Source organism: Leuciscus leuciscus (genome assembly GCF_965113295.1).
Source record: "Leuciscus leuciscus genome assembly, chromosome: 12".
NCBI classification, from domain to species: Eukaryota; Metazoa; Chordata; class Actinopteri; order Cypriniformes; family Leuciscidae; genus Leuciscus; species Leuciscus leuciscus.
In genome coordinates this window covers 7,268,822-7,291,166 of record NC_138736.1, presented here as the reverse complement: position 1 = coordinate 7,291,166, position 22,345 = coordinate 7,268,822, and the positions used below count along the sequence as shown (strand labels likewise).

The window sequence follows — 22,345 nt, the reverse complement described above, 5'->3', positions numbered from 1 at the left end:
ATGTGTCCAAACTTTTGGCTGTACTGCACCCTGAGACCCTGTTTTTGGACACTTTCTGGTCACTTTAGACTTTGTGGAACATGTCCGTAGTTGATGAACTATACGGTTAATGGAGGCCTCTACACCAGTGTGAACTTTAGGAGACCTGCTTCACACATCCTTTAAAAATCATCTTGAGGCCATTTAGCTGGATGTCAATACAAAAATGCCCAAGAAAAGTTACTGGTGTTGTATATTTTGGGGTTACATACATTCCAAGCCTCCTATAATCCAGACATGAGTGTCTTGTGTATTATGCCTCAAAAACAAAAATTCCTGCGTCCAGAAGCTCCACAGACCGTCCACTAAATCAACATCAATGATGTCCAGCGTACATATTCAACAATCTACAGTATTGAGGTATTCAGTAATGGGGGGGGCGTGAGAAAGTTAGCTCTCTAGAGCTCTGTATGTTCAATCATCAGAAGTCTCCGCCTCCTGCGCGGGCGATGGCTTCTCAGGTCTGTCCGGTCCTCAGTGTGTTCTCTGGGTTCTCTGAGCTCCCTGAGTTCTCAGGGGCTGGCTGTAGGGCTGGGTTACACCTCTCTCTCAATCCTCCCCTCAGGTCCCTGCCACTGTGTTTTTCTTCCCTGTCCTGGGCAGCGCACACACTCACATACACACTTACACACACCTTTCTTTTCCCTGGATCCACCATCCTGGGCTGAGAAGCCAGGAGAGAGGGTGGCAAGGTTTAGAGGAACCGTTGGGACGATAGTGAATCTTCACCATGGCTAGATCCTTCATGATCTTCAGAAGCTTGGTCCTATTGCAGGCGCTCTGCTTGGCCTTATCGCAAGTGGTGAGTTTGGCTGCGCTTATACTTTTTCTTGATGCTGGATGATTTTGGTTTTGCTGTCAAGTATGAGATCATATATCGGAGAACATCTTAAGGATTGAGATATGATTTACTGTGGATGGGACTGGATATTTATTCATTTTAGATCAAATGCATACAATAGTTGACTAGTTTGGTAGGTGACCTGTTTACAGGAAACTTTTGATCCTCAAAGTTGCAAGATTTTAGACTTTTGAGTTGTTGGTTTTTTTTGGTGTAATCTTCTAAAAGTTTACCTAAGTGTCTTTATACAGCATGCAGGCCTGGTATTGAGCAATGTGTTATCTTTTGATTCTGAAAGCTTAAACAATTCAGTTTTAGTAACTGAAATGAGTAAATGGAGGCCTGCTGAATAAAATATGAAGCAGAAAGTAAACATCAGATGGATAAACAGAGAGAGGAGAAGGTAGAAACGGAGAGATTACAAAGAGCCCATTGAAAATACACTGAAGCTGCTATTCAAACAGACAGAGCCTGAAACTGCTTTCAGCAGAATAACACATACTTGTTACATTTAGATGAACCACCTCAGAGAAAAATGCATGCATGAAGCTCATATGCATAAAATGCAATGGACCCAATGAATGTGTACTTATTTTGTCCACCATCTTATAAACTCATGCATTGAAAAACAGATCTATCTTTGATGCTGAATGGGGGAGGGTCTGAGTAAACATTCCCAGCCTCTCTTTTCCCACCCCGGATGCCCTGATCATCTAGCCAAGGCCTTTAATTTGGTTTTCATCACAAACCTTGTTCTGTCTATCAAATTTAAGCAAGTAGACGCGTCTGAGGCAGTGTTAACTAAAACTAAAAGTCATTTTCAGTAAGCTGGACTAAAGCTGGAATAAAATAAGCTGTAAACATACACTTGAAAAACGTAATAAATTAAAGATTAATAGAACTATTAAACTAATAAAAGTGACAAAAGCACTTAACAAAATTGCTAAAACATTTGAAAACTGAAAAAATATTATATTATAGGCCTATAGCTTGTAAAAGCATATAAATAATGCTTGTCTGAGGTCACAATTACAGAACAATATAGGCTTTATTTGTTTGTTTATGATCCAAAATAAGGCTTGCATACAAGAGAGATTCGACTAATTAGGGGTTTCGTTTTTTAATTATCAACACAACATTTTATAATAAGTTGCTAGGTTTGTGGAAGTTAAATATAGAACCCTGTTTATATTTAAAGCGACTATCAGTGCACATCAATGTAAAGGCTTCAGTGTTGATGAAATTGAAACTTTGTGTTTAATTTTAGACCGGCCCACCTGGACCCCAGGGCCCTGCTGGTCCCCCTGGTCCCGCTGGAACGCCCGGTGCCGACGGCATTGATGTGAGTATTGGAGCCGCTTGGCTGCACCACAGGTCGAGCTGGTACAAAGACAGTCATTGTGCACCTTGTTTCATTGGCCCCGTGTTCTGCACTACCAAAATCTTGCCGATAGAGGGCGCACAAAATAAAAATAATCACACAAAAGGGTTCTGTTGGAGGATTGCCTCTTTCCCATATTGAGAGAGAGAGAGAGAGAGAGAGAGAGAGAGAGAGAGAGAGAGAGAGAGAGAGAGAGAGAGCTAGTAGATGTTGGTTATTTGATACGGTTGTGGCCTAGACGGGGTTCAGTATAAAGACATTCAGCAGGATATACAACGAGCCCGACTGATACATAGCATAGAAAAAACAGAAACAGGATCTCAGTGTTCTCCCATGAGCTTCTACAAATACTGTAGGATATTTAGACTTTATAGTCATAAATAGTGATATATGCATATAGGGAAATATACAGAACTCTGACTCCCAAAATACTGTAAATCTGACCTTAGTCAGGATGGAGGAGGAGTTTCACATACATTCATTGGTTTAATTATTTTTTTTTTAAATACATTTCATTGACATTTTTTATAGGCCTATGCTAACATGCAATTTTTGTTAGCTGTGAGAATTGAGGTTGAATATTTCAGATTAAGTTATGTTTAGTAAGTTGAAATATTGTAGTGTCCCATACTTTATATTGTCACAGTTTCCCAGTCCATCTTTGCTAATATTGCATTTCCCTTTTACAGGGTGAGAAGGGTCCTCCTGGACCTCCCGGACAAATAGTAAGTGACTATCACAGTTGATCATAAATGTCCATTTGATATATTTACATAATCATTTAAAGGTAAAATAAAAGCCTGTTTTATATTTTAATATATATTAAAATGTAGTTTATTCCTGTGATGCAAATCTGAATTTTCAGCATCACTACTCCAGTTTTCAGTGACACATGATCCTTCAGAAATCATTCTAATATGATGATTTGATGCTCAAGAAACATTTATTATAAATTTTTTTTCATGATTCTTTGATGAACAGAAAGTTCAAAAGAACAGCATTTGAAATAGAACAAAGTAAAAGTCATTTTTGATTAACTTGATGCATATTTGCTCAATAAAATAATAATTTTTAAAATATTATTTTTAATGAAAAATCTTACTGATCCCAAACTTTTGAACGGTAGTGTATATGAACAATATTTTATATATAATTAATTGGTAAAACCTTTTTTTTACAGTGTCATTGTTAAATATGTTACATGTATTTACTATAGTAATAACTATGAATTTTGCATAAGTACATGCAACTAACCCTAAACCAAACCAAACCCTAATCCTAACCCTATAGTAAGGACATGTAGTTATTTAATATTACTCTGTACTTAAATGTATAATTACAGTGTAACAGAGACACATTAAAATAAAGTGTAACCAATTTATCTAAAAAAAAAAAGCATTTATTTTGCACTAAAGTCAAAGAACTGAGTGTTTGATAGTATTTTAACATTTTCATGTGTGAATCACTTTACAGGGTCAGAAGGGAGAGGCAGGTGAACCTGGTCCTGATGGATCTCCAGGGGAGGATGGCATTGATGTGAGTGACACCTACAATTCAGGAATTACATATTTATACTGTAGCTCAGCCACACAAAAAAAAGGCTGTTAAGTTTGTAGTTTGGAGCTAAATCTTGTTTTCAATCAACATATTTGATCCATAATGAATAATGGCATTTGCAATCATGTTCTGGTGAAGGTTATTCACACCTACACTCTGAAAGGTTGGCATGAGACTGAGAAAAGAGATGTTGGTCCTAATGAGCAAGACTTTCTCAGTCACATGCTAAGAAGCAAACATTCCTTATTGGATTTACCACTTAATCTGTTCTGGAATGCCAGTCCCTGATTTTCCCCTCACTGGATTGTTTATAGTAAGATGTCTATGTACAAAAGTATTATCAATGAGAATATATACTGTACATGGATCTTCACAAATTAGATTGTTCTGTTTATGAATCAAGTCATCACCATTATTTATAGCTCTTTATACAATACAGATTGTTTCAAAGCATCTTTACAGCGATGGAAAATAATAATCGATGCAAACATAATTCTGCTGTAAAGCAGCTCTAAAAAAAAGAGCTATGTAAAGTTCATAAATTAATAAGTTTAATTTAGCTATAAAGCAGTGATGTCATCATCCAGCTCAGTTTAGTTCTCATCTGCTAGTGTCAGTGCATATTGCTGAATATTAAATGTCCCCAACTAAATCACCTGCTTAACACTTTGAATCATCTTAGAGGTGTTTACATGACTCTACATGATTCTAAATAATTACTGGCTGATTATTATTCTGAAGGCTTGTTTTCCTCTGTTATCTCTCCAGGGTTTGATTGGTGCTAAGGGTGAGAGGGGTCCTCGTGGTAATCCTGGACCAAAGGTGAGGAATTTATATTTTATTTTTCTTCATAGCATACACACAATCTACTCTATTCTAGTGGGCAATCAGCTGGCCAACCAACACACAACATATCTTTAAATGTCGAAAAGGTGATAATAGAGGACAACGACTGAAAAGAATATCATGAATAATGAATGTCATGTATGCATACTGAGGGTATTATAAATAACATATAATCTTTTCAGTCGTTGTTAGTCTAAAAGTGTATGAAGAATGGAACACGTCTAATTCCACATGATGTTTTATTGATTTTCACAGGGTCAGCCAGGGCCGGTTGGACCAACAGGGCGACCTGTAAGTATAAAACATATGTAAGGAATTTGTTGAACAAGAATAATGCTGCGTATCCACCACTTGCAGTTTCTCAAACTATTCAACAGGTGACACTGTACTCAAAACAGTAACATTTCCGACCTGATGTTTGAGTGTTTCTACAGACGCAATGTGCTGTATTCCAGTGCTAATGGACTACAGTCAAGCTCTGTTGCTAATCATTTTTTGTTTCTTTTTACCCTCAGGGACCCGGACTGCCTGGACTTGCTGTAAGTAAGCCAATTAATAAGCCATTTTACTTCCCTATCCTTATTATTTCAAGTGAAACTGGGTCAATCCCACGGTTTCACAAACAAGGTTTAAAAGACTAGTCCCAGACTAAATTACATGTTTGAGCTGTTTTGACTGAAAGCAACTTGCACTGACATATCTTAAAATATCAAGATGCACACCAGTAATGTTTTTTTTTTCTTCTTTTTTTTTCTATGGAACATTTATTAAAGCTATAATAATGTCCTAATTAAATTAAGGCCTAATCCTGGCTTAATCTAAATCCTATCTGTGGAACCAGGCCATAGTGAATAAAATGTAGCGTGGGAAGTTGGAAGTTGGAGGGGTTGAAACCAAAGTATTTGTGATGTCAGCCAAAAGAATCGAATGGAAGCTTGTTTCCGCCACTGAATAATAAATAAATAATAATAACTGCGACTTTTTATCTCACAATTCTGACTTTTTTTCTCAGAATTGCGAGATATCAAGTCAGAATTGTGAGAAATAAATTCGCAATTCTGAGAAATAAAGTCGCAATTGCGAGATATAAAGTCGCAATTCTGAGAAATAAAGTCTCAATTGCGAGATATAAAGTCGCAATTCTGAGAAATAAAGTCTCAATTGCGAGATATAAAGTCGCAATTGCGGGATATAAAGTCACAATTCTGAGAAATAAAGTCGCAATTGCGAGATATAAAGTCGCAATTCTGAGAAATAAAGTCGCAATTGGGAGATATAAAGTCAGAATTGCAAGATATAAAGTCGCAATTGCGTGTTATAAAGTCAGAATTGCGTGATATAAAGTCACAATTGCGAGAAAAAAAGTCCGAATTCTGACTTTTTATCTCACAATTGCGAGTTTATATCTCGCAATTCTGACTTTATAACACGCCGCAATTGCGACTTTATTTCACGCAATTCTGACTTTATATCTCGCAATTCTGAGAAATAAAGTCAGAATTGCGAGATGTAAACTCGCAATTGTGAGATAAAAAGTCGCAATTATTATTATTTATTTATTATTCAGTGGCGGAAACAAGCTTCCATAGAATCGCCATGAATGAGAAGATTACAAAAACATTTTTTAGGCTACTAGAATAACATGCACCAATGAATCATGCCCTATGAATATGCATATGCCAATTATACAGGAGCTTTGACTTTTAACCAGATGTACAAAGTGATTTGTTTTTGCAACATTGTCTCACATCCAATTTCAGTGAGAATGATTTGTGCACTTTTACTGTTTGGTTGAAAACTATTTTGCATGCTCCAAAGGCTTTTTGCAGTGCAAACCCTACAAAACCTTAAGGGATCTCAGCCCACAGAGGTTTCTTCTGTTCTTAGATTCGACAGCACACGCTTATTATGTATTAGAATAATAAACAAGTGTCTAATTTCACTGTTCATAATCTCATTACAGGGAGCACCAGGCCCCATTGGACTTCCTGGACAAATTGGACCTATTGGACCAAAGGTGGGTCTCATTGGAATACATCTTCCTAATAACATGATAGTACACAAATCTTTCCTGGTTAAGAATGCTGTTCATACTTAACCTTTGCTACTAGCTAAGACAACTGTTTTCGTTGTAGCATAAATAGTTTTAGTGGTAAAACATCACTCGGTAAACCCATTTAATTAAATGGATCACTGAACTGATGCCTGCTTGCACTCACATCTCTCATCACAGGGTGTCTTGGGAAGTCCTGGACCTCCAGGATTACCCGGACCTTCAGGCAAGCCTGTAAGTCACAGTAATTTTTCATTTACTTCACTTTGAAATGTAGTCTTCTCAAGTGAAACCACAGAATCTAATTCTGTGTATAAAGCTGTAGGGCTGATAATAAATCAGTGTCAGAACAGTGTAAAATGACATCTCGTCTCACACTGCATTTCTGGGCGTACGTTATATTTCATTTTCTACTCTATTTCATTTCATTTCTTGAAGGCATCCATTTGGGATCTGCTTCAGAACCTTTTCACTCCATGATAAATAAACTCTCCAAACATATTTATTTCTTTCAAGCCACCTGCATTTATATCCTCTTTCTCAATTTATTTATGTCATTGTCATTTTCAGGGTCCGCCAGGAAAGTTTTTGGGTTTAGAGGAAGGCAGCGCTGACTTTCAGGTAAGGTTGTGTCTGCAAACCATGATGTGCCACAACTTTTCAGTCTGAATTCCAAAGTATAATTTCATTCATTATTTCCATAGACATAAAAAAAAAACCCACAGTAATTAAAGAGCTTTAAGCCTCAAACAAAACCAGTCGACTCAATGCAAAAAAGTATTTGAAAAAATGGAGGTTCAAGTTTATAAGGGATTAAAAAAACAGGCAATCATATAATCACAAAAAGAAACAATGATACTGTACGATATATAAAAAATTGGCTGTACCGTGACAAAAAACTTCTTAATGCATTTTATTTAGTCTTTTTGACTTGTTTTTCCAGTAAAAATGTCTAAAAATCCTCAAAATCTTCTTGACTTGTTTTCTAGTAAAAATATCTAAAAGCCTTTAAATAGTCAAATTAATTAAAGATAAATTTACAGTATTTATGAAGATGATAGGATGATAATATTTTTATATATTCTTTTTAATATTTATAGATTTTTGTTTCTGGAAAATTAGACAAAAAACTTAAAGCATTTTATGCATAAACTAAAAATTACAAAAAATATAATAAGTTTGTTGAGAATGTGGTTGCAGAGTTGATTGATTTCATTTGTTGTCATTCGCAGTGCTTTATTTGGAGGTCCTTGGTTAAAAAAGCTTGTTAAACCCTTCCCTAGATTTATGGTACAGTGTAAAAGTAAAGCTTTTTTACGTATATATTTGTTTGAAATCTATAAACAACAATTTGAAACTCTTTTCACAATTCTGTCATCATGTCTTACATTGAAAGATCAATAAGTGCTGTATATAATCCTTCACAATTCAGTCCTAAGTCTTCCAAACTGCTCTTATTTGAAATTTCTTTTTGGCTTTCTTATTTTTGAATCTACCCTGCTCTGTATTTAGTTTCTCTCAGAGTTTGCCCTGTTATACGTTTCACACCCCTCATTGATCTCAGTGTTCATAGATTTTCCTAATGAGCTTCATTAAATGGGTGTCATCAAAGGCTTCTGCCCATTAGCACCTATCTGGATCCAGAATCCCAGTGAGTCCCAGGGCTGTGATCTGCAGCCAGCCTGCCAGGAGCACTGGGGCTTGTGGGATCACGTGGCAGACTGGTTGACTGCTTCTCCTCCGGCCTAGAGCCCAGCTGGTGCCCTGTACTGTCTGGATCAATCCTTATCATCCATTTACTGCAATTAGAGGGCTGGTGATCTGAGATCTAGAAAAAATCTCCGAGCCCTTGCTGCCCTTTTTCACTCAGCTGTGATGGCTTGAGTTAAACAGATCTGACAGTGATTGTTTAGCCTGAGTGATTTAGTGTTGTCCTTTTTTAATCCAATGTTGCCACTGTGTGTTCTAGTGTCCAACCAACTGTCCACCTGGGCCGAAGGGTCCTCAGGGCCTACATGGAGTGAAGGTTAGTAAGTTTGAATTTTACATTTTTCTAAGATTTCTATTTTGGGAATAAATACATGACTAAAGTGCATAGTTCACCCAAAAATGAAAATTCTGTCATCATTTACTCACCCTGAAGTTGCTCCAAACCTATATGAATTTCTTTCTTCTGCTAAACACAAAAGAAGATATTTTGAACAGTTGAAGGGCCCCAGTGACGTCCATAGAACTGTAAAAAATAAAATAAAAAATACTGTAGAAGTCAATGGGGCCCATTAACTGTTTGGTTACCGACATTCTTCAAAATATCTTTTGTGTTCAGCAGAAGAAATAAATTCAGGTAAATGCATCAGAAATGTCTATTTTGGGTGAAATATCCCTTTAAAGGCATTGCAAGGGTCAAGCTGCAACCCCCATGACTATATTCACAAAATAGCACAGCCTTGAGTGCTTTATTGCTTTTATATTTAGCAAAACTAAAACTAATTCAGATTAAAATGTTATGTACTACATAAGGAAATGAACTAAGTGCCATCCTTCTGCTAGGACTGCAAAGGTGTTTTGCATCATAGCTTTACTAAACTTGTGCATGGAATGATGTATTGACCCATCAGCATCTGGGACTGGAACTATTAGTTTACTAAGATATTTTACAAAGTGGTATGGCTGATCCTGAAATTATTTTCTTCACAGGGACATAAAGGTCGAGTTGGTGTACTGGGAGATCCAGGAAGCATTGGAAAACTGGTATGTTTTTCCTTCTGATGATAAGCTGACTCCTTGTTATAATATTAATATTATTAATAATAATAATAATAATAATATTTTTAATATATAGTAATATAATCAGTTACTTGTTTTAATATTTATATATTTAATAATTAAACTATTTCATTATATATAGTATTAGTCATTATATATATATATATATATATAATTTAAGTATTTAAATATTTAAATATATTTTTATAATTTTAAATCATCTTATGAACAACAAAAATAATAAAAAAAATGTTTGGGAAATATTATATAAATTATTTTATTTTTATTTTATTTATTTTAAATATAAAAATGTATTATTATTAATTATACAGATACAATTTATTCATTTAAATATTTTAAGAATTTTTAATTTTACAAATAGTATTATTATTAACAACAACAAAATATATGTATATAAATATATATCTTTCAAATAAAATAAATAAAATAAAATATTTTTTATCATTTAAAATGTAAATAAATTATGATTATTATGATTATTATTAACAACAATAATAATAATGGTAATAATAAAATATTTTAACATATTTATATAATAAAAAATTGCAGTTATTTTGAAAAAGTTATTTAAAGTTTGGTGATGTTGGTGACCTGACCTGTCTTCAGTAATAGGCTCACAGGGAGGTCAAATGGTGTGTACACTTTGCAACCACAAAGGGGCGCATGTGAGCACCCTCCTGATTCATAAAAAAGACAAATGGGACACAGCCCCTTCCAACTTTAAACTTCATAAACCTCATATCACACAATGTAGAACAACAAAAAATACTGATAGGTTGATAGAGTAAAATAAACAATGTTTCTTATTACGCATCCAGATCATGCTTTGAAGGGCCCCAGTCTCTCCCCCCAAACACATCATCCAGCATGCAGAGCAGGATTATGAGCTAATGAAGCCCCTCAAGGCGTATAACTGCCTCTAATCTGGGTGTGACTCGCAGACAGAACACATTGACCCAGATGAAAGGAAATAGGGGGCCGGCAGGTACTGAGAAGATACTTGCCTGTGAATTAATCAGACTTAATGAGCCCCACAAGGACGTTAGAATGGACTACAGGGACAGAGCGGATTTGCCCGTAATTCAGAGCACGACTGTCTTTGGAAAGTGTTGAATTTAAAGTCGGCATGAAATGAAAGTTGTGACAGTCTTTTCTTCCCTATTGTGACGTATATTAAAGTGAAATGGCTTCTGGAATGAGAATTTCCTATCAAGTTCAGGACACACATATCTGAAAATTAGTCATATATTTAAACAAATAACTTCAAAGCGACAAGCCACACAATATCCCCAAATAAAAGGCCATTTTTTTCTTTCAAATGTAAATATGTGTTTCATCCTTGTATTCTCCATCCTTAGGGTACAAAGGGTGATTTCGGCATCTCTGGTGAACAGGGAATACCAGGCCCTCCAGTAATGTATTTATTTCTGTTCGGGTTATTTTATAATTTAAGCCTATGTTGCTGTTACATCATTGCAAGTCATTTTAGCAGTACATTTTATGAAGGTCCTAAGATCACCTGTGAAATAAAATGTCTGCTTTTCTCTACCACAATCACTTTAGGGCCCTCAGGGTCTGAGAGGATATCCGGGAATGGTGGGGCCGAAAGGCGAGATGGTGAGTCACAGTTCCCGAAATATTACTCGTTATCTGTTTATGTCAACACTAAATATGATTTTTGACTGGTTTGAGGAGATACAGGCCTATTTTTTCATTAATCAAACTAAAGCTTATGGAAGCTTGTTGGGGGAAAAAAGCCCACAATTTTTTCTCTCAAAATTGTAAGATATAAACTGTGAGAAAATATCATAATTATGACATAAAAAGTTGCAATTACCTTTTTTTTATTATTCAGTGGTAGAACCAAGCTTCCATACAAGCTGGAATAAAATAAAATTGAATACAAATATTAGATGAAAGCTACAGTATATCTATAACTATCTAAGGATGGGTGTTTTTGGTCCATCAAATATGTGGTTAATTTCATTACACAGTCTTTGTGTGTGAGATGAGATGATAATTTTGCCAGGTGGTTTTAAATTTAGACATTATCAATAAGCAAGAACATATAACTTATTGTGAATTTTAGCTCCTCCACTGAATTGTACATCGGCTTGATTTGCATACATGGGTTTTATTATATTCTGAAAAAACCCAGTGGAACGTAAACAAACATTGCACAACTTCAGTTATATTTGTAGGGCAGCAAATCTCCACAGACTTTGTTTTACAATCTGTAAAAACTTTAAAGCGATTCACAACTTCTGTGACAGGGACCACGTGGTTACAAAGGCATTTCAGGACCGATCGGCATCCCTGGACGCCCTGTAAGTCTGAAAGTCTTGTGTGAATACATTTCATTCTCATAACTGACAAAAATACATTTAAATTATAAGCTTACTGTGCAATGCAGGGTGAAGAAGGACCCCAAGGACCACCTGGAGAGCCTGGTGACAAAGGTGACGTTGTAAGTATTAGTAATATTATTCACATCTATTCATCCAGGCATTAATTTATCATTCTACATGTTAAGTTATCAAACTTTTCATCCATATATCTATTCATTCTTGTAGGGAGAACGTGGTATTCGAGGGCCTCAGGGAGTGGTGGGAAAAAAGGGAGAGAATGTAAGTTAAAAGATGGCCAATTTAAATGCAATTTAAAACAGGTCCGCTAAACTTATGCTCTTAATCTTTTGATTAATGTTCCCTGTCAGGGTCTTCCAGGAATTGATGGAAAAGATGGTACTCCTGGCATCCCAGGAATAAAGGTATGGATGACTCTTTTTAAGCTCTTAAATCAATTCTCACAGCTGCCATCATTATTCAAGGAGACACATGGCATATGTAAAAGATAATGCATAATGCACAGTCGGAGTGAGCAAGTCTTGTTTCTTCCAGAAGGGGTTATTTTTGCAATATATAATATCCAATATAAATGCAATATATATGTGTATGTATATATATATATATATATATATATATATATATATATATACACACAAAATATAAAATAGTATATGAAGAGTTCAGATGCAAAAGCCTCTAAGTGCCATCGGAAATTTTCTTCTAGAATGATAATTTTTATCAAGCTCGTATATTTAAGTTCAATTATTTCACTTAAATGGCAATGCAAATTACCTATTAATTGTCATTTGAGTGAAATTACTTGACTTAAATATACAAGATTAAAATGATCAATCTAGGAGAACATTTTAGATGGCTCTTAGAGGCTTTTGCATCTGAACTCTTCATATATAGCTAAAATAAACCAAAAAATAAATAATTATATATATATATAATGAATTAATGAATGCTGCACTTTCCTATCCCTTTTTTTAAGGGTGCTTCAGGACAAAATGGAAGACCTGGAGCTCCTGGTCGACAGGGAGAGGCTGTAAGTGGAATTTCATACTTCATTATTCTTTCCATATCATATCCGCAGTAATTATCATCATTAAAGGTTCAAGGAAACTTTCCCCATCTACCTCACATCTGTCCATTGTATTCCCTTTGTTAAATGAGGTTCATTAGATATAAAAAGTAAAAGTTTTTCTGCCTACAGTCTCAGAGTGACATTCTTGCCCTCACTATTTTGGAGCTTAAACCACCTTGAAATTGCTCTTCCTATTAACTATTCATCATCATCAAACATGATTCTTCTGGTGACTTGGGGTAATGGAGCATGCTGGTTATGATACAAAACATCACAACGTACCTGTGCAAGCCATAATACAGGCGCCCTCGCTAACAGGATGAGTTATTGCAGCCTTGTTCTGATATCAGCACAAAGTAAAGGACAGACATGAAGCTCTCCACGGAGGCCTGCAGGGGTCACTACATTCATCCTGCATGCTATTTTTCATATTTTGTAGGGTTTGCCTGGTATGCCTGGAGCCAAGGGTGAATTGGGAGTTAAGGTGAGATCATGCAGTTATTTGATGAATTTCTACACGTTTTTTGTTGTTGTTTTTGAACTATAAACTAGTTTTTGGTGTTCAGGATGTCAGTTGATACAATACTATCCACAGTGCTGGGAAGTAACAGATTATATGTAATCTGGATTAAATGTCAAAAATTAATGTAAATATATTAGTTAAAAAAAAAAAAAATCAGATTAAAGTAACTTTTTGATTGATTACATGATTACATATTCAGTCAATTATTCATAAGTTATTGATTTTCCTAATTTTACATTTTTCATTTTTTTCATTGACATGCAGGTAAACAAATAAAATCAAATTTTTTTTTTTTTTATGACTTAATTATTAGCTTTTCATTAACTCACGAACCCCTCTCACTTCATTTTTGTAGAATGTTATATATTTTCTTTCTCTTTGTATTTTTTTATATCAATGTAATACAAAATAATCGAATTCAAATCTATGTGATACACAAGTTAGGTCAAAAGTAAAAATAGTAGTCTAAAATAGTAGATATATTACGTTACTAACTACAATTTCTATCATGAAATTTGTAATCCGTAACAGACTACAATTTGTAAGTAATCTACCCTGCACCGACTATCCACTAGTGCTTCATTCTACCCTTTCAACAATTTATTTGTTCTCTTTTGTGTTTAGGGTGAGACGGGCCCTCGCGGTTTGATGGGAACGCAAGGCCCTCCAGGACCTCAAGTATGTCATATCATTCAAGGACACTGGTTTACAAATAATCAAAAAAAAATAATGTTTTGGGCTTCTCATTATGTTTCTCTTTCTCTCAGGGAGAGCCTGGTCCTCCAGGTGAAGCTGGCATGGAGGGAGTCCCAGGGCCAAAGGTCAGTTTCCATCCTCATGGAATGAGGTTTTCATTCAGTTTATGAAATGAATGAAACATTTCCAAAATTTATGGAAACATTCAATTTATGTCAGTTTCCATAAATCATCCATTTAACATTGAACGAAACGCTCTTTTCTTACCTTTTTGATTCTCGTCCGACAGGGTGACAGGGGTGAAAGAGGACCAGTTGGGCCTTCTGGTATTGTTGGCCTGCCTGTAAGTTTCGTGGTCATTCATCAGACATTTATTTTCATTATTTTTCTGCTATAATCAGGGTTCCCAGGGTCATTGAAAACCTGGAAATATTTTGAAGGATTTGTTCAAATAAATGCTAACACTTCACTTGAGGCCTTTATATATAATACATTATAAAAGTATTCATATTACATTGTAATGCATTATATATTTTCATAAATGATTTTAGCCAAAGTTAAAATATAAAAAAAATTTGTGTAACAATGAATAAGTAAGTAATATGTAATGTTAAGTATTATAATGTTTTATAAATATTATGTTAAGTATAACTACTGTGAGATTATAAGGTGCATTACAAGGCATAATTAATGCATTACAAATACTTTTATAATGCATTATATATAAAAGTATCAAGTAATTTGTACCTAAAAAAAACTGCAACAATAATAAAAAAATATCGGGATTTTTTTTTGTCATTTTCACTTATCTTGTATGTTTTACTTGCAGGGAAGTAAGGGAGAGAGAGGGCCCATGGGCGTCCCAGGTGGTCAGGGTTTAACTGGAACTAAGGGTGACAAGGTTTGTGACCATATGAACACAATAATTAAGAGTCAATTAACTGAGGTTATTTAAACTGGTACAGTGATGAGGTCTGACCACTTGGGGGCAATCTTCACTCATGGTTTGACTTTCCTAGTAGAGGACATCTATGCTCTTAGATAATTCATGTCCATGTTTCCAAATAATACCCCTCAATTCAACATGAAATATCCTCTTATGGACACTTTAATGTTTGTTGTCCTTTAATCTACAATATCCTTGCCGTTTATACACTGAATGATGGCGGTAAAAGCCGGTTGATTTAGTGTGCTCGGAGAGTTTACGGTAAAATAAGATATTACCAACAATAAATTTGTATCCATTAGAGCTTACACTGAGAGATATCTGATGTACAATTGCATCTACTTACAGGGATTCCAAGGCAAAGTGGGATCAAAGGGAGACGTTGTGAGTACACCCTCAGAAAAATACATACACATATTTATGGAGTGAAATAGAAACCATACATCACAGTCCACATCACAAAAGATAACAACCTAAGGTGACATTGATGGATCTCACCCGCTTCTTTCACAGGGTAATCCTGGTGTAGAGGGATTGGCTGGGGAGAAAGGAGAGAAGGTAAATAAGTCTTGTAGTCTGATACATTTATTTAATAGATTGGTTCCAGAAGACTTCTGTTCATCTTAAAAATGCGTTTCTCCATTTAACAGGGACAATCTGGGGAGCCTGGCCCTAAGGGACAGGTAAGGACAGCATGAAGAACACAGATAATGCAAAGTGAAATGCGTAATTTAGGTAGATTCAGCTTTATTTGTTTGTTTTCCAATAGGGCAGGACATGAAAAACTATCTTGAAGGTGAATTGTGTCAGTTCTTTATTTTGAAATATGTCATGCCGCCCTAGTTTTGTCAGTACTTTTACGCAAGCCATTCTGACGTGTGTACTTTTGGCCCAAGCCGCCCAACCAATGGCGGGAGTTAGGGGCGGGACTACTCTTTTGTCCTATAATGGAAGGAGGTAAATCGGACATGTTTATGGCAGTAATTATGTAAAAAAAAAAATCAATATTAGATAGAAAACTTCAACTTAAAAAATACAACAAATTAAATTAGAAATGTTGTCTTGGAAACTAGACGAAATAAAATTAAGTTGCAAATTAAGTTGACAAAAAACCCCACAAACGAATGAAAATGTTAATTTCATAATCAAACTAGAATTAAAATACAAACTGAAAATATAAAATAAAAGCTAATTCTAAATATTAACCAATATTATAGTAGTATATAAATAATAATTGCCATGGTTTATGGGACATGTTCAGGAAACCTGTTTGGAAATGATCATTAATATGATATTGCTCAGACTTATTATTATTATTTTGCCCAAAACCACCAGACTAATGATTTTATCTTGGCAGACTGTAAAGCATGAAATAAATAAATCTGTTTTGTAATTGATATTTGCTTTGTAATTTATTAAGTTTTGCCAAATTAACCAATTCTTAATTTATACTATTATATTTTATAATCTGCCAATTTTCCACAAAAAAGGCAAGTACCACTTGAAAATGTCAAAATTATTTTTGCTTTCTTATTTTGTATCACTAGTGGTGCAGAAATGACACACTTTACCTTTAAGATACCACTTTATTTTACTTAAGCATTATCCTAGTACAATCAATAGTGAACATCCTAGTTTCTTTATTTTCTCAATGACGGCCTCCTCTATCAACAGCAAGGTGTGACTGGTGATCAAGGGCACAACGGCCCCACCGGAGATCCCGGGAAACCAGGAGACCAGGGTCCCGCAGGCTTACCTGGTCCACGTGGCCTGCCTGGAGAAAGAGGAGTTCCAGGGATGCCAGGAATACAAGGAACAACTGTGAGTGTTCAACAAAACCTCAAGAACAATTTCCATCACAGCTTTCCCAACCTACATTAACCAACAAACAATTATGTTTACCAGAGAACAGCACTTTATGCCTCAAAACTAAAGTATTGCTCTAGCCAGACAGGTTACAGTAGAAACACTTGCAGAGCATAATGAAAACTCTTCGTATGTACGATTTTTGGATTAAAAAATCCACTAGAACAATGTTATATGTTTTGTTGACTTGTGTACTTACATTATCCCAAATGTTTCCAACGTTTAAATCCAGAGAAATCCACAATTTTAAGCAGTGAAACGGCCCCGTGCCATTGCGTCGCTGACTCGCCTGTCAATGACGTCATATCCACGTTATCCTCGATTTCCGTAGAAACCATGGAAACACCAAAGATGCTTTAATATATGATGTGTTTTATTAGACAGGTGAGCCAATGTTTGGAGACCTTTATTGACAGAAAACTAATATCTCAACACGTTTAGTCTTATTGTTTGAACCTCGTTTTCTTGATTTACCGCGTTTGTACCATGCCTCAGAGACAACACTATTTTGTCAAGTGGCTAACATAGCAAAATCAGAAAGAGCTTTATTTGTAGTAACAGTAATACAGCATTTTCTCCACCATACAACATATTTTAAAATGACCTGCATTCCATTTAGCAACACAAGTCATCCAGCTTTTATTAAAATGATATTCTAATATCGATCTAGCTTACACCACAGTTTTCTGCTAATGTTAATAAAAGTTTAATACATTAGCTCATCCATGAACATGATTTCCCGTCGGATTGCACGCTCACCCAGAAATGAAATCATTTACTCACCATCCATCATGTTGTTCTGAATCCAAAAGGAGAGGTTTAGCCTGCTCTTTTCCCCCAAAAAATAGAGAGCTGTGGTCACTATTTACTTTAATTATATGGAAAAGAGCAGCTTGGACATTTCTAAATATCTCCTTTTGTGTTCCACAAAGTCAAACAGGTTTGGAATAAGAATAAAGGATGACAAAATGTTCATTTGTGGGTGTGCTATCCCTTAAAGTGTTTTTATCATTTTTATGACTTCTCTTTTCAGGGTCGTGATGCTACGGATCAACACATCATTGACGTGGTCTTCAAGATGCTTCAAGGTGAGAAACAATCATTGTTCTTTCCGTAAATGGCTGCAATCCAAATTGGCTGAAATCAGTGTGTCAGAAAGAGGGCAGCTGTAATCTATCGCTCTAAATCTACAGTACTCTTCATCCTTCAGAATGTATCAATCTGCAACTCATCACTCCTCAGGGACAGCTTTCCTGCCAAACACTATTTATCCGCTGCTCCAAATTGACTCCCACACAGTTCTGTTTTCTCTGGGATTGTCAGGCTATGCTCTCTGGCCTTCTATTCTGCAAGAGAGAGATGACCTGAAGTTGCCCGCGATAACCCACAGTTTCACAATGTAATCCCTCAGCCTTGCGATTGCAAACATACCTTCACTTGTACAGCCACACACTCACGTGAAGCGAGCGGAAAGATTTCTCTTTCGTTCCCCATTGGGAATCAGATTAGATGTGGAGATTTGGTCAGTGTGACACCTTGAGAACTGGTACAACAGATGAACGTCCAGCTCTGGGTGGTTATCTTAATGATATTTACCCAATGATGCACCCGGTGAGATGTGATTGTGTCCTAAGCGAAGGTTTAACACTATTTGCAGGGATACTTTTCAGGGTTGAGCGCCTGAGTCTCCACACAGAACACATTTTTGCATTCCACTGTGCTACTCCTCTATTGATTTTCGATGTAAATTTGGCTAGATGGATTTGACTGCTGCACATGAGACTGCGTTCTAAAACACAGTTCACTTTAAAGAAATGCATCTTTAGATCTTACGTTTTCCCTTTCACTGCCCTACATTTCACGTTTTTGCATTCCACTGATTTGCTTTTCCATTTGTTTTTTTATTTAAACATGCATTAGATCAGGGGTTCTCAACTCTGGCCCTCAAGATCCACTTTCCTGCAGAGTTTAGTTCTAACCCTATCAAACACACCTGAACAAGCTAATCAAGGTCTTCAGGATTTCTAGAAAGCTACTGGGAGGTGAGTTTGATCAGGAATGGAGCTGCACTCTACAGGAAAGTTGGACTGCGTCTGAAAACAGTGCAGCGTTTGTTCACTAAAGCACCTCATGAAAAATGTGTCAGTTTGTTAAAAATAAGTCTCTAGATGGATGTGTTTAAACACTGCACTTGCATCACGCTCTTTGGCTGTCTTGCGTCTTTCGCAGTGTCTCATGAATGATATGCTGTTTTTAAAACACAGCACTCAAGTTAAGTTTTTTTTTTTTTTTTTTTTTTTTACCTCTTGTACCATGTACCATCTCATAGTTTTTTTTTTTTTTTAAACATGCTCTAGATCAGTGTTTCCCAATCCTGGTTCTGGAGTACCTTCAACACTGCAGATTTTTTATGGCTCTTATGCCTGCTTGATCATTACAAATCACACTTTACAACATGGATCTAATAAACTTGGGTACGCCGCGTGTAGACTGTGCGATGATGACACCTATTGAATTGTAGGCTACAATACAAGTTAGTGTAGAAGAATAAAACGTCATGAGCATGCGCTAGTGGTAAACAAATTGAGCAAGATGAATCGCACTTTGGCAATTGTGGCGTTTATGTATGCTGAAAAAAAGAGGAGGAGGCGAAAGAGGAGAATTTGGACGCAGTCATGGCTAGGGAAAAGAGGCCAACTTGGCATGCCAGTTTTGCAAATGGAGCTTTGGGTAAGTGGTTTTAAGTTTTAGTGCCATGGAAAGTTGATCAATACACCATTTCATGTTGCATGTTTACTGGCTAGTCAGTAGACGTAGGTCGTAGCAGCAAACACACTGTGAGATGATCATGCTACATTTCTGACACTGTCAGAAAATTATCGCAGTCTATCTTTGGTCGCAAGACCGGGACAACGGCCATCTTTGAACCCCGTCACTGTATGACGTAGGACCACCGTTTAGGAGTCACGACCACAGAAATCGTCATGATGATTAAAGAGCTGATGAACCAGGTGTGTTTGATTAGGGAGACATCTGAAATGTATATCAAGTGTCAAACTCCACTCCTGCAGAGTATAGCTCCAACCAGCTCAAAAACACCTGCCTGGAGGTTTCTTGCAACCCTGAAGACCTTGGCTGAATCCGCCCCTATTACATGCCCCTGAATATGCCCCGGGCACTATTTGTGGGGACAGCCATTTGTAGTGGTGTCCGAAACCATAGTGGACTTTATCGAGTGCATTCATTGTATCCCAGATTGCACAGCTTGTACACTCGACTGTCAGAATTCGCTCACTCGTTTTCATTCACTCCTTCAAGTGAACAGTATTAGTGGACTAACGTAGGGAATAGTGATTGAGGGTTTAGGGGGTGATTTCGGATTCACCCCTTGATTAGCTGGTTCAGGTGTGTTTAATTAGGGTTGGAGCAAAACTCTGCAGAACAGTGGCCCTCCAGGAATTGAGTTTGACACCCCTGCTCTACACTTTTCTTCTTTTTTTTCATTCCACTACCGTGTCTCTTGTTCATAAATGCAAATATACATGCTGCCTGAACTCATTGTACTTCTATTCCTCTGACAGAAAAGTTAGCGGCGGTAGCAGTGAGCGCTAAGAGAGCGGTACTTGGCGGAGCAGGCGTGATGGGACCTCCAGGTCCTCCAGGACCACCAGGTTCTCCGGGACCTCAGGGTCCTCATGGACTGACAGGCGGACGTGGCATTCCTGGCATCATCGGGGGCCCAGGACAAATAGGAAACACTGGCCTTAAAGGTTAAAAAAACTTCTAAATGTAGATCTAGCTCGATGAAATTCTGCCAGTTAACCTAATAACTATATATCATCCTCATGTTTCTGTTTTTGCAGGGAAGAGGGGTGCAAAGGGAGAAAGAGGAGATCTTGGACGCCCACATCCTGGCCAAACGGGACCACCTGGAGTGCCAGGTAAGTTCAAACTACGCCCACCTTTAAAGTCCCTTGAAGGTGTGTTGGTTAATTAAGCAGCCCCTCCTGCTCTTTCTTAGGTCCTCCAGGTCTTGACGGTGTGGCACGTGATGGTAGGCCAGGCGAGCGAGGACCACAGGGTGCAGCGGGTGAGGGGGGCCGCCCTGGAAAAGCTGGTCCTTCTGGTCTTCCTGGATTTTGTGAAGCAGCTGCATGTTTGGCAGCATCAGCCTACACTTCTCCCAGACTACAAGAGGCGGGAACAGTGAAGGGCCCATCCACTTAAATCAAGCCCTCTACTGGGGCATAAGAACATCTGGAAGAGAGAGAGTTAGAAAGAAAGGGGAGAGAAGCATGGAAAGAGGAGCACACAGGCCTTCTCTTCATTGGACACATTGTGAGGGGGAGGGAACAGCCGTTGCCTGACATTGTGAATTATTTTTGTATGTGTTAGGATAGCATATGTACGAGATGACATCTACGGAAAGGAAGTTTTAAGGTGGCAATGTTAGCCAATGCTGCTCTGTCCCACCTCACAGTACAGAGCGAGGTGAGAACATTGCCAGTGACATCACCGATGACATCATCATCATCATCATGCACCATGGACTAGAAGAGCTGTGAGAATGACATTCAAACAAAGGTGCTGTTTTTGTTACTAATATTTTTTATGCATCTGATCCAAATGATGGCAAGATTTTTACAAGCCAGGAAATTCCCATTTAATTGAACCAATAAAAGAGTATTTAAAGCTACTTTATTAATAGATTCATTTACCTTATGCTTCAGTAAACCGCTTCCTCGGCTCGAGTTGATACACCATGGCTGAATCCGAAATCGCCCCCTATACCCTCAAATAGGGTGCTATTTGACGGGACATCCATTTGTAGTAGTGTCCAAAACGTAGTGGACGTTATTGAGTGCACTCATTCAATCCCACAATGCACCGACATTTTTTTTTTTTTTTTTTTTTAACCTTTATTTAACTAGGAAAGTCACATTGAGGTTAAAACCTCTTTTACAAGTGAGACCTAGTCAAGACAGGGTCAGATAGCAGGATTAAACAAATAACAAACCACAGACTTGGCACTTTAATTGTTTGTTTAATTGACATAACGAGTGTACAGCCGACGTACGTTCAACAGCTGTCCGAATTCGCTCAAGTGAACCGTATTAGTGGACTAACGTAGGGAATAGTGAATGAGGGTTCAGGGGGCGATTTCGGATTCAGCCCATGTCCCTGTTTGAGCCATGAAGCATCGCCTTTGATCTGTTCTTCTTCGTGAGATGGTGGCGTGCTCCCATTAACTTTATCCTTGATTCCATGCTGTAAATCTTTGTAAATGTGTTTTAATTTTGTATGGAAAGGGTGGGTTTAGAATATAAAACAGATCCAAAGTTAATGACTTTAATCAGCATTCAGGATAAAACTCC

General features: G+C 36.9%; 1 protein-coding gene across 1 annotated transcript; it reads left to right on the top strand.

The window, feature by feature from the left end:
* The first annotated feature begins 300 nt into the window (after nt 1-300).
* Nucleotides 301-21,858, top strand: col9a2 (procollagen, type IX, alpha 2). The gene is made up of 32 exons (XM_082185495.1): nt 301-841; nt 2,148-2,222; nt 2,951-2,986; nt 3,735-3,797; nt 4,587-4,640; nt 4,920-4,955; nt 5,180-5,203; nt 6,628-6,681; nt 6,898-6,951; nt 7,288-7,338; nt 8,687-8,743; nt 9,415-9,468; nt 10,863-10,916; nt 11,068-11,121; nt 11,778-11,831; nt 11,918-11,971; nt 12,078-12,131; nt 12,221-12,274; nt 12,847-12,900; nt 13,379-13,423; nt 14,087-14,140; nt 14,230-14,283; nt 14,448-14,501; nt 14,988-15,059; nt 15,453-15,488; nt 15,618-15,662; nt 15,755-15,787; nt 16,779-16,925; nt 18,004-18,058; nt 20,552-20,740; nt 20,834-20,911; nt 20,992-21,858. Exons 1-32 carry the CDS (start codon nt 770-772, stop codon nt 21,195-21,197), a joined length of 2,076 nt encoding a protein of 691 aa, XP_082041621.1. The 5' UTR covers nt 301-769; the 3' UTR covers nt 21,198-21,858.
* The last annotated feature ends 487 nt before the right edge of the window (nt 21,859-22,345 follow it).

Bases quoted from the DNA above. Each gene is read 5' to 3' on its own strand.
- col9a2 (XM_082185495.1), top strand. From the start codon at position 770: ATGGCTAGATCCTTCATGATCTTCAGAAGCTTGGTCCTATTGCAGGCG. The intron at 3,798-4,586 runs GTGAGTGACACC...TTATCTCTCCAG, and splicing joins CAGGGGAGGATGGCATTGAT to GGTTTGATTGGTGCTAAGGG. The intron at 11,832-11,917 runs GTAAGTCTGAAA...TGTGCAATGCAG, and splicing joins TCGGCATCCCTGGACGCCCT to GGTGAAGAAGGACCCCAAGG.